This window comes from Parambassis ranga, chromosome 21 (genome assembly GCF_900634625.1).
Source record: "Parambassis ranga chromosome 21, fParRan2.1, whole genome shotgun sequence".
In the NCBI taxonomy this organism is placed as follows: domain Eukaryota; kingdom Metazoa; phylum Chordata; class Actinopteri; family Ambassidae; genus Parambassis; species Parambassis ranga.
The window spans coordinates 4,684,146-4,696,681 of NC_041041.1; the positions used below are offsets into that span (position 1 = coordinate 4,684,146).

The following is a 12,536-nucleotide window of genomic DNA, read 5'->3' on the forward strand; positions in this document are numbered from 1 at the left end:
ATGGAGACGGATGTAAGGGCACAGCTGTGCGTCCACCCGCTCTCCAACCCGGGGGCAGCAGGGATCTGCCCCGAAATGTTGGAGGTGGCAGAGGAGGCTAACCGAGCTGGGGACTTTAACTTGGCGGTGGAGATTTACAGCTCCCAACTGTCAGACCTCCAGCAACCAGACAGGGGTTTGTGTCTAAGGAAGGCAGACTCCCTCGCCCGTGCCGGGCGCATATCTGAGGCGCTGGACTCTTACTGCACAGCCGCCAGCATCGGCAAACTGCGCCCGGAGGAGCTCCCCCTTCTAGTGGAAACCATCGCTCGGACTCTACGTGAAAAAGAGCTGGGCATCCCCGCAATTTTAAACGGGCACAGCAAGAGCAGCAACGGGGAAGATGGCGTTCAAAACAATGCAGAGTGTGAGGAGGATGAAGCCCTGGACTTATTTTCCTGTCGCCTCTGCAAATGTCTGCTCCATGAGCCCACAACCGTGGAGTGCGGCCACACTTTCTGCAAACGCTGCATAGAGGATGACTCTGTCAAAGATTGTATGTACTGCAAACAGAAACTGAGCAAAAAGGATCAACTACCGAACGGCCGAAGACTGAACGTTGTTCTCAGCGGCCTCTTGGATAAACTCTTTGCAACTGAGAGCAAAGCACGAAAACTGTGGATCGAAGGTGATGCTCTGTGGAAAGATCAAAACCTGTCGGATGCCTTGGAGAAGTTCAATGCAGCTGTGGAACTAGGTAAGCCTACATGTGAGCCATCAACATATTTTATGCATTGGAATTTCTCTCTTAAATGTCTCTGTTTGTAATTAAAACTTTAGCTTGTTGCACAGGTGACCTACTTTTTCAGTCTGGGTTCCTGGTGTCACCGATAAGGGGCGCCACTGCTACGTCTCTAGAGTGCACCCTCTGTCAGGCGTTATATGACGCACCATCCTTCATTACCTAAGTAGCACACATCTGCTCTTCTGAGTTTCTTCTACCTTTAGATCAGTTTTCTATTTTTACTTTGCAGTGTAGCCTATGAGTAGTTTTCTGAACATACAGTATTGTATTTATTTGTCCAGTTTTGATACCAACTGCAGGAATTTATTCCTTAAGTTGGGACAAACTAGACTAAACTCTTTCCCCCTGGCTGTAAGTGTTTCATAAGCTGTGTTGGATGATATTTTTGAGAAAACTAAATGTCATAAAATTATGCATTAGCAGAATAATGGCTTACTTTAAAACCCTTTTTCAAAAGTCAACCTTTCATTTGGTTCATTTTGGGGATTGTTGTCACTTTAAGCAGATGTTTGACTGACCCCTCATAAGCCAAAATACAGAATGTTCTGTTATGTTGGCATGTTACATAAAGGGAGCCAGTGTGCTTCATTAGTGTGCCAGGGCAAGTCTCAGGTTGCACAGTTTGAATCCTCTGAGAAAATTGAACTGATTCCCTTCCTATCTCCCTGCAACATTTGGCCTACTTATTCCAGTCACATTAAAATTCATTTTCTGTTGCGCCACACGTTATCCCTCAGGTCCATTTTAAGACATTGATTATCTGGAGCTCAGTCAAACAGATTACACTCCTGCTTTTTCCACTGGCTCCTTGTAAGATTTCTCACTCCGGATCAATACTGATTCATGCCTTCTGTCTTGAGAAGGGACTCTGGGTGACAGGAGGACAGAGTGGTTTCACAGTTTTGCCACAGCCAGGAAATGTTTTCCCAACAAAGACAGCAGGAGGCCTTCTGGTATCTGTGATGTAGGATGCGTGTAATGCACTGAGAGTGTCAACAGAAATGCATCTCTCATCCAGCCATTTTTAGACATGTCTGTGGTCTGACGGAAACCTGCAGAGATGCTCTTCAATTGAGTAGATGGTTTTTGGTATAGAACTAATATAAAAGCCAAAACATTGACTACACCCCTCTGAGGGGAAAAAGTCTGCCACATCCACGCATGCAAAGACAATAAAGTTAGACCTCATTGCATCATCTGTTGGTTAAAAATGTCCTTACAGGGCTGCAGCTTCATTGTTTCACTCCGTACTGTACATTTAATTGTTGCCGCTAACAAACAACTCGCAACTAGTGCCTCGTACACACTCTCACGCACATTTATGCACCTTCACTCCCTCCCAGGTACTCACACACTCACTGCCCAGTTTCCTTAAGGAAACTTGCCACTCTTATAATATTGGCTATGATATCTGTGTAGGTTTTGTCCAGTGTACAGTAATGGTTGGAAAAAAGCAATAGCGCTGTACATTAAAGTTTCGCCTTTTCATTCCGTGTATTATCATTTCACATTTAGATTATCAATGCTTTAACGTTTAATAACCGATGCAGAATCGTCCATGGCTGAATTGCAGTGCGTCGAGGAACCTTTTTTTTTGTTTGTTCCACAACTACAAAGGAAGGTGATGCGATATCCAGTCATCTTTCTGGATTTTTTACATTTTTTTTTACATCTTCTCACCTGATGTCTGGTGTGTGTTTTTGTGTAAGTATGGGGGTGGTGTAGGTCAAATTCTTTTAAAGCACAACCATCTGTAACAGCATTTTTCCCCTTTGAAGCACGGCTAACCTAATGTGTCCTTACACTCATGAATGCAATATAGTGAACAATAATTTACTGCCAAGTTTTTTTTCTTGCTTCAGTGAATCATCTGTCCCCCATCTAAAATATCAAACTTCCCAGTGTACCTGTGTGGTACACCTGAGACTCCTGGGGTCGGCCTCTTGTTGTGATTTTGCTCGTCCTTTGATTTTTTTTTTTTTTTCTTCACAAACAATTGTGTTGTAATTTTTTTACCTTGTTGCTTATTAAATCCACCCCCTACATCTGACAGCAGGGCTTTATTCTTTTTGAAAATATGAAAAATATCATGCCACAGTACCATTTTATTCCCAGTAATACCCAGGGTGAAGCTGTAGCACTATATTTTGAAGTATCCAAGGTTGTACTTATCTAACAGTCTTATATCTCTACAGAATATTTTTGATAACACGAGGACCTCCAGAAATGTTAGGCAAACCATCTACAGAGCACACAGTTGTTGGTGGTTTTCTCTAAAAAAAAATATTTGCCAAGCTGATCTGCTTGAATGGTTTGAACCAAACAGGCCTAATGCCTTACTTATATTATAAATCAGTTTTTCCCCCCATCAACACAGTCTTGACAGGCCACAGACTTTAATTACGTACATCTCTGAGGCTACATGTTTAAGTGAAGCACTAGTTTGTTTTGTTTGCTGCTGTTGCTCTTCATGAATGTACCTATTTATACTAAAAAACAGAATGTGCCTTTGTCAGTTATTACAGGAAGTATTTTGGGGTAAAACATTTCTTGTAAGGATAACATGATAGTGTACAGGGCCTATTTTTGGCTACTCTTTCGTCCACAACTGCAATTCTAGAGCCTGAGTTCTATGAATATTTTGGCAGTATACTGGTTGTTTATCAGGTTTAGCAGACCAGTATGACCAGTGTTGGTGTGACCTGTATGTTTTCAGCTACCACTGTATTTTAATTATTTTTTCCGCTGTTATATATTTGTAGAGATAATTACATTTACCAATGGAAGAAAATGTTTTTGGCATTGTTCATTTCTGCAAGGAACAGTGCTGGGGGACAGCAATATTTGCTGTTGGTCCTGCTGTTAGTGTTTGTGCTCATGTCTGACTTCGGCTGATTCAGCATATGCTAGACAGCCTGTTGTCCTTCTGTTCGGTTTGAGTGGTTCAGTCTTTGGAAAATATTTTCTTAAATAACTTTCCAATGGGGTTCCAAATCCAACGTTCCACCAACAAAGGGCCAAAAGCCAAAAACTGTTTTTGTGGGTAAAACAGGAAAGCTGGTTAAATGTAACTGGGAGGTATTCTTTTTTTTTTGTGTGAAACTTTGTTACTGGTTCATGCACATTTTGAAGTTTACTGTAATTAAAGTGGTTTAAATACTGGATGGTATTTATAGACACATCAGAAGGAGAAGAAGGAAATGTATGTCAGAACTCCAGTGAATAATTTGCCAATGCAACACACAAATCAGTAAGATAATATGGCGTGCCTGATTTTAACTGTCCGCTAGCATGATCTGTTATGGTTGCTACATAAATTACACAGCGCTCTAACACGTGAAAGTGGTGTTATACCACATGTTACATCAATGCCCTACTTATACCAGACCTAGAAAATTCAGTCCAACCTCAGACCGTCCACTGAGCTGATGAGTGTGTGTGTGTGTGTGTTTTTTCTCCATGGTGTACAGTGCCCTCTTCAGGCCGACTGCTGTATCAACGGGCTGAATTGCACATGGAGATGAGGAACTTCAACCAGGCAGTACAGGATGTCAGCTGCCTCTGTAAGACAAAACCACTCTGGACAAAGGTAAGAAACAGGTTTTAAAATGACCTTTTTATTTTGGATAATTTAAACAAATATCTGAGATCAGACACAACAGTATTTCTGTGTAAATGAGGGTTACTCTTTTTTAATCCTAGTTAATCTCATTTCTGTTGCTGGACAACAGGCTACTGCATTATGCAGTGAACAGGTCAACTCAGAGTCTGCTTGTAAACTGCACCTCTTAAATTGCTGTAATGTAGTCATTGATATACACTAGTCCAGTCATTAGATAATTTGGATTACAGTTCATAACCTCAGTTTCTCAATTTCCTACATATTTATTGGGCACTTAATTTTTCATAAATTAATTTTAATTTTAATAACACAGTTGCACTTTATTTTTCTTATTTTAGGCTCACTGCCTGAAAGCCACAGCACTGAGTAAAGCAGGTCGGAATGATGAGGCCTTGCAAGAGTACTTCCTGTGTGTGGCACTAAAGCCTGACTGGACCAAAGTGAAGCTGGAGGCTCAAAAGGTAAGGAAGAGCCTGTTATTTGCATCAGAACACGCTTTGTTTATATGTAAAATAACCAGAGAAAAGTAGTATTCTAAATGTTTCATTCCATTTGCTTAATATCTGTCTGTATGGATTTTGTTTTGTCCAATCCTACAGGTCCTCAGTGAGCTGTTCTCTTCTGTGTTTGAAAATGAGGACCTACCAACGCCGGTGCACCCTCTGCAGGGTGGAATGGCCACTCGTCTCATCAAACCCCCCGCTTTGCTTAGGTCCCTGAGGCCACTTACACAGAAACCGGGCTCCACCTCACAGGTAACTGCAAAAAAACATAAAAAAACTCCACCCACTGTGACTATAGGAAATGGCAATGACATATAAACATTTGTAGAGTAGAGTGTACCTTTTTATTTGTCATAATTTATTATATTTTGGGACAACTGGTACTTGTGCACATTTTCCTTATCTGTATTTTCATTTCTGCTGTTAGCACAGCTTACAAAACCTGGTTGTATAATTGTGGTTATTTTAGGTCTTTTATTCCCGGTGCTGTAGAAACGGTGCAAATTACACTTTTCCTAAGTGGCCTTAGGCAACATGTAATGAAGTGGGTGCCATCTTTCAACTAAATTCTTATCAGATTGATTGTATCATCACACGTGGACACACTCTACAGATACAGCTGCATATGAACCTGACATTTCTTGCAGATCAAAGGCAATGGTCATTGTAACAAATTATTTCAATAAGGATTTAGAAACAGTCAGTTGCAATGCCCTTATTCAGGCTGCTCTTCAGAGGGCCTTTCAACATGGTAGATAAAGGTGCTGTTAGACTGATTATCCCTTATCGCTCATCAATCCGTCTTTCTGTCCGTCTCTGTCCAGGACTCAGATTTCAGTGTGATGAAAAATGCCCCAGTGGACGATTCGACGTCCAGACTCTCTTCCCCGCCCCCTGGTAAATCAGACCCTGCTGCAGGGGAGGGCAGCACTAAGAGCCTGGCTGATGTTTTAGCTGCACTGCCAGCACCCCCCGGTGGCCTTAAGAGGAAACACAGCACCGATGGACCCTCAACAACCTTCAACCCTCCCTCCAAACTGCTCAAACCTGGTAATAATCTCACATTATCCCGATGCAATATTCCATACACATTGATTTATTTCTTAATTTTTTTTCTTCTAATATGGTGTTTTGTGTTTTAATGCAGATAAGGCAAACACCTTTCAAACAGCTGCAGTTTGTGGAGGGAGGACAGTTCCTGCGGATCTGTTGGACAGTGGCGATATGGAGTGTTCACTCTGCATGAGGTGACAACACACGGTCCAAACACACAAAAACATTTTTGATTTCTGTTCCTGTGAAATGTTCTTTGCGTCCCTATAATATGTTATCATTGGCTAATAAGAGTCAGTTTTGGCAGGTGTACCATGTTAGTGTTGGTCAAAGTATTTTTGGTCATTTGCCCTCCAGATTGTTCTATGAACCCGTGGCTACTCCCTGTGGGCACACCTTCTGCCTCAAATGTCTGGAGCGCTGCCTGGACCACAACCCTAACTGCCCACTGTGCAAGGAGAATCTGTCTGAGGTACACTCCATATTCCATATTCAAAAACATAATGTTCCGAATATCTTTAAATATAATTGTCAACATATGAGCTCATATGTTCACTGTGTTGTTATTACAGTATCTGGCCACCAGGGGTTATAATAAGACCCTACTGATGGAGGAGTTCCTGCAGCGTTACCTAGGAGACGAGCTGGCAGAGAGGAAGAAAATCCATGAAGAGGAGATGAATGAGCTGTCCAAGTCAGTTTGACATGCACACAATATGTTCCTGTGATGCTTTAAAGTGGTGTTGAGTTCTCAAATGTTACACATGTAAAATATCATTGATTGTAATTTCTTTTCTGTGTGTCCTGCAGCTTGAACCAGGAAGTCCCCATCTTTGTGTGCACCATGGCCTTCCCCACCATCCCCTGTCCACTGCATGTATTTGAGCCACGCTACCGCCTCATGATTCGCCGCTCAATGGAGACTGGTACCAAGCAGTTCGGGATGTGTATAGCAGATGAGCTGAAAGGATTTGCTGACTATGGCTGCATGCTGCAGGTGAGTGTGCACAAGATGTAATATATACTTTTATTTTCCTTTATGCAATCATATTACAGACAAAACTATGTTTTAGGTGCGAGATGTGAAGTTCTTCCCTGACGGGCGCTCGGTGGTCGACACCATCGGGGTGTCGCGGTTCAAAGTCCTCAGCCACGGCCAAAGAGATGGCTACCACACCGCTAAGATAGAGTACCTGGAAGACAAGAAGGTGGGCTGACAGGAAGAGTGTGTGGGCGTGCTGTCTGTCAGAGCATGTCAAGTCACTTTCTGTCATGCAGTTGTTGATCAGTTGTCACTCAGAATACTTTGACAGTGACTGTTCAACAATGGAAAGTGAAAAAAGCAACCCTGAGTTTCTGTATTTATTTTTAATTATTCATTTTTGAAAGCCCTTTGTCTATTCCTCTGTAATAGAAACAAAATGTCTCTGTCTGATCAGGTGGGTGGGGAGGAGCTGGCGGAGCTTCTGAAGCTGCATGACTCTGTGTACGAGCAGGCCAACAGCTGGTTCACCTCCCTGAAAGACAACATGAAGAGTCAGATACTCAGCCACTTTGGACATCTTCCCAGCAAAGACCCAGATCCACAGGTCTGAAAGCAATCCTCACAGATTCAACAACAAATATGACCAACAAAACCACAACAAAAACCAGATACTAATTCAACAAAGTCTCTTGTCATTTTTCTAAATCAATCAGACTATTCTAACATAGCAATGTTTGCTGGAGCTAGAGAAGTGCTTAGACTCCTACCCTGATTAATTTTTGTTTTGGTAAATGTTTTTTTTTGTTACCTTGCAGGCCAGTCCCAGTGGTCCAGCCTGGTGTTGGTGGCTGCTCGCTGTCCTTCCCCTGGAGAACCGGGCTCAGCTCACCATCCTGGCCATGGTCTCCCTCAAGGACCGCCTCATCGCCATCCGAAGGGTCCTCATCTTCGTCACCCGCAAGAGGCCCCGGTGATGGCCTGGGAGAACCATTCTGGCATCTATGCAGTTCACGTATTTGTTGAATCATTCATTTATTCGTTCGGTGTTTGACTCATTCATCTTTTCCTACATCAGCTCACTCTCATGAACTCCTCCTTATGTCATGCAGCCCTTTTTTTGTTTTTTTTTCTTGTGAACGCTTCAGTTCTGTTGGGAGCATTGAGTGGGTCCACCCACTAACAGCACCATCATTAAATGAATGAGGGACCTCTCAGTCGAGTTTGAGGTGAAAGCAGCATACATCGTGTTTGGGACGTTGTCGTTAAGGTCACTTTCACCTCACGCTGTTCTGAAACTTAATTAGAATTAAGAGGAATTGAGGAACTCCAGCCTTCTCCTTGCAGTATTTAACAGAAGGGAAACAGGTTGACCTGCCACATCACAACAAAAACTCAGCCACCAAAATACTGAAGCAAAAACACTTGGCACGATGGCAACACTCATGAATGTACAGGCCTGGTTGTAGTATGTGGATGTTTTTCTTTTTTTTTTTCCTCCTTACAAATTCAGCTGATGAGGTGCACATAAGATCAGATTGTGTACCAGCAACAACTGCTGCCTCTCTTTAAATCTTCCTGACTGAGCCAAAATTCATGCTCAAAGACGTGAAGCTCGCCTGTCGGACCCGACGGCGGGCACATACCTCAGACAGTCCCATAGAAAGTGAAGGGTGCTGTTGCTAAAAGTCATTGTGTTGGAAATGTTTTTACACCCATACCACAGACTGGAGAGTGTGTGTGTGTGTGTGCGCGCAAGAGTAAGTGCAACTCCACAACAACATGTTTCATGTAGTTTGAGAGAGATTTAAGAATTAATATAAAATATAAACTGGTTCTGATTACGTTTAGAAAAATGAAGATGCATCCTTTCAGATTTGTGATCTGGAACTTTTCTGTCCTGTTGTAGCATATCTCTGGGACTTCAAAAGTGTAGGGGTTGAGTGTGTGTTTTATGTTTATTTCTCTCTCTCTCTCCCCCTCGGCTTTACCCTTAGATACCCTTAGATGTATGTGTATAGTAAAATCCTAATTTGGGTGATTTATATCAATGTAACTCAGAGGCCTTTTTAATATTATATTTAATGAACTTTTTAACCTCTCTCTATCCATGTTCTCCACATTTACATGCACACTGTAATGTATTTCTTGTGATTAAAGGTGCATAATAATAAGCCCAATAAACACATAACACCCAATCATTTACACCATCTGTGGATGTAAAGATGCCATGGACAAGTTTTGAAGTAGCACTCTAGAGCATGGCCTTTTTTCTTTTTTTTTGTCGGGGTGTATCGCATTTTTATTTATATTCTGGAGCACATGGACGTGCAACACATTTTTAAGCTCCATCAGTAATAATTTACGTGTTTCACATAGCTTTAAAAAAATCTTTACAATGATTGATTACTAAATATTAATTAAGGATGCACTTTATTTGGGTGAGACATACATGTTTACAAGAAAATAAATCCTTCAAATATCTGGAAAACATCTCTGCAAAACCATAAAATGCAAGCCAGCTTTGGCGAAGCACATTCTACTCAGCTGTATGGGCATCTGTTGGTTGTAAATGCATTATTAATGTCCATGTAAATGCATTGTTTCTCTGTTCTTATACCTATTTTTTATCGCAAATAAAGAAAAACATTCAATCCTGTCATCCTGTTTTATAGTTGTTGTTCCAATGGAATATAAATTAGTTTATTTTTTGTCCTTTGATGTATCTAATTTATTTGATGTTATCTTTGAAGGTACAGGCAGGATTTGAGGAGGCTCTAGTCTAGACAGACTACATGAGCTGTTCAGGCTTGAAGTGTGGTGTTGGGATCTGCTCAGAGCGACTTCCACACTGCAGTTGTGCAGCCACACAGGAAGTGTCTTCTTTGCATTGCCACTGAGTGTTTTATATGGTGTGCACAGTGTGACTGTTGCCAGGCAAAGTGAATTTTGGATGTTTTTTATTTTTACCCCCTCGTGCTCTGCACATCCTCGTGGTGTACAGTAGCACCTTTGTGCCACAGAGGGGCAGTGTTTATTAGATAAATGGTATGTGAGCTGAATTGGGGGGGCACTGAGTTCATTCAGGATTCATACTGCGAGGAGAGAAAAAGACAAGAGATGCATCATCGTCAACATCCAGCCTGTCTTGATGTCTCTTGATGTTATATAAAGCACATTATGTAAACGTCTCAACTTCAGAAAGGGTTAACAACAGGGATTATATCAGGGATTTTTTTTTTTTACTCTTGTTCAACAATATTTTCGATTTATTAAGATGACATTTGTGTTTGATCCACAGGTCTGTTTGATCAGGGAAAGATGACGAAGCACTGTGCAGTTTCGGAGCACCACACCTTCAGTCCTCTAATACAAACAATGACATGGCTTGCTGCGGGGGAACAGGGCAGAGGCTGTGGAGGAAGAACAGGTTCATCTTAATCCTGCTTTATTAACATCCGGACATGCAGTATCTCTTACTCACATTCTTCTTTTTTTCTGCTTTCATCTGTGGATGCAAGTTTTTCAGCAGGACCCAGATGCCAGTCATCCAACATCCAGACCAAAACTACACACACACACATCATCTGTAAACATCAAATGTTTCAACAGATGGCAAAAAATACACTGAAATACACACTGAAGATGTTCAAGGTGCCAGATAATGAGTCTCTTTTTGGTGGATGGGTACAGTTTTGCGGTGTTACCTTTACCTTGAAGGTGCCTTATTTAATATTACATTGTTTTATCTTGTATTAGTTGAGTTACTGCACCTTGTTTGATGGAGTCACTTGTAGTTTTCAACACCAGGCGTAGCGACAGCCACTGTCAATGAGAGCACTCACACCAGATGCATAGCAGCGTGCCAGTTTTCTATGAGCGTCCATCGACCTGCAGAGCTGCATCATCCACCTCGAAGGTGTGTGTTTGTAGCAGTGGGTGTGTTTGTAACAGGGATTACACAGCATTGTTGCTGATTTCAGGTTCAGCCAGGTCACCTTATTTATTTCCTTGTGGAAATATGTATGTATATTTATGTCCTCATGAATGAATGACAACAACTTCTGTGCAAAAACAAATCCTTCAAAGAGGATCGATTGGAGCTCACTGAGACTCTCTGAGCAGGTGAACAAAGAGTGCACCTCTCCAGGTTTAGGAGAGAAGTGATTTGGATGTCCATACAGCCTGACGTATACCTTCTATAGATAACACATGAAAGCAGGGCACACCCTGTGGGTGACACTTTGATGTCTTCGGGTTGCCTCCCTCCATCACCTTCAAAGTAAAAGTTCAAAGATTTAGGCAAATTCTCTTCATCTTCACCATGACGTGATGCAGCCAACATGTATGATATATTCTGATGCTTGTTTCTTTTCCATTATAGGATTTATTTGTCAGATCTGTGATCTTTTGCTCTCAAAGAGAGTGCTGTTACAGTCAAAGTGGTGAAAAAGAGATGCAGATAATCAGCGTATGTGTGTCCCTGTTTAATGAGTCCCGAGTCGTGGGGTTTCAGTTCCATGTGTGCCAGCAGATGTTCCTTTTTTTTCTTTTTGAGTGTTCGTGGATTGCAACATTAAAGAGGCAGTGGAAGAAGCTTAACATCTGGATAACCAACATCATTAACACAGAACTGTAAAACTGTAAGAGAAAGGGGGGGGGGGGACATATTCCTGTGGAAAGGAAGAAGAAAAAAGTACGGAGGTCACAGCAGAGAGCAGCGTTAGAGCTTATTTAAGAGACGCCGAGGACGTATAGGAGAAGAAAACGAATGTGATTTCACATGGAGAGAGAAATAATCAATATTAAATAGGAGATACAGCTGTTTGTTAACCCTAATAACAGGTGGATGATGAGTCTGTGGCCTGAGTCCTCACACTTAGTCCAGCAGCTTCTTCTTAAGAAGATGTGGGAGTCGATCATTAACATATCAGGTGTTGAATGGGGGCAGCCAGCACCACTATGGTGTGGAGTTAATCCCAAAGCCGTCTCAGAGATCAGTGTCATCAGCCCTTTATGACATCAGCACTCTGGATTGGTCTCTGGTATAGGAAGTGGTGGACCCAAGAACTTTGGCCATTTCCTCAGTGGTCTGCTGTGCGACTGGTCTGGAGGACGGTGGTTAAAAATCAGACATTTATCTTCAGCCGGATCTGAAAAAAAAGGAGGATGCTGATACCTCCATCAGCAGCAGGGGAGTCAGGGAGAGGGGGGTGTAAGAGCGATGGCTGCAGGACATAATGCAGCCTCTCTGGATACCAGCAATGACAGCAGCCCTGAAATATTTATCACTGTTTCCATTTCATATGCTCTAATTGAGAGAGACACACACACAACAAAAGGCTGAGAAGAGGAAGAGACGGAAAGCACAAAGGGACAAAATTCATTTAACAAAAAAATAAAAACTAAAACTCCAAAAAAAACAAATCAGAGACTCACAGTGATTGAGATTAACCGGGAGGGGGCGGGGAGTGAAGAGAGAGAGAGAGGGACAGAGAGACGTATGGACAGACTGTGAGGGCGGGGAATGCAGGCAGAGAGACATCCACACACACAGCGAGAGAGAGAGAGAGAGAGAGAGAGAGAGGGGGA

General features: G+C 42.2%; 1 protein-coding gene across 1 annotated transcript; it reads left to right on the top strand.

Moving 5' to 3' along the window:
• Window positions 1–9,606, top strand: lonrf2 (LON peptidase N-terminal domain and ring finger 2). The gene is made up of 12 exons (XM_028394564.1): window positions 1–736; window positions 4,255–4,373; window positions 4,745–4,867; window positions 5,006–5,161; window positions 5,734–5,959; window positions 6,057–6,156; window positions 6,320–6,434; window positions 6,535–6,656; window positions 6,773–6,959; window positions 7,036–7,170; window positions 7,402–7,551; window positions 7,763–9,606. The coding sequence occupies exons 1-12, from the start codon at window positions 1–3 to the stop codon at window positions 7,919–7,921; spliced, it is 2,328 nt and encodes a 775-aa protein (XP_028250365.1). The 3' UTR covers window positions 7,922–9,606.
• The last annotated feature ends 2,930 nt before the right edge of the window (window positions 9,607–12,536 follow it).

What these genes read in the sequence shown, in the direction of transcription:
- lonrf2 (XM_028394564.1), top strand. Translation starts at nt 1, where the DNA reads ATGGAGACGGATGTAAGGGCACAGCTGTGCGTCCACCCGCTCTCCAAC. An exon ending in AACCGGGCTCCACCTCACAG is followed by an intron (nt 5,162 to 5,733) that starts GTAACTGCAAAA and finishes GTCTCTGTCCAG; the next exon opens with GACTCAGATTTCAGTGTGAT. An exon ending in AGTACCTGGAAGACAAGAAG is followed by an intron (nt 7,171 to 7,401) that starts GTGGGCTGACAG and finishes CTGTCTGATCAG; the next exon opens with GTGGGTGGGGAGGAGCTGGC.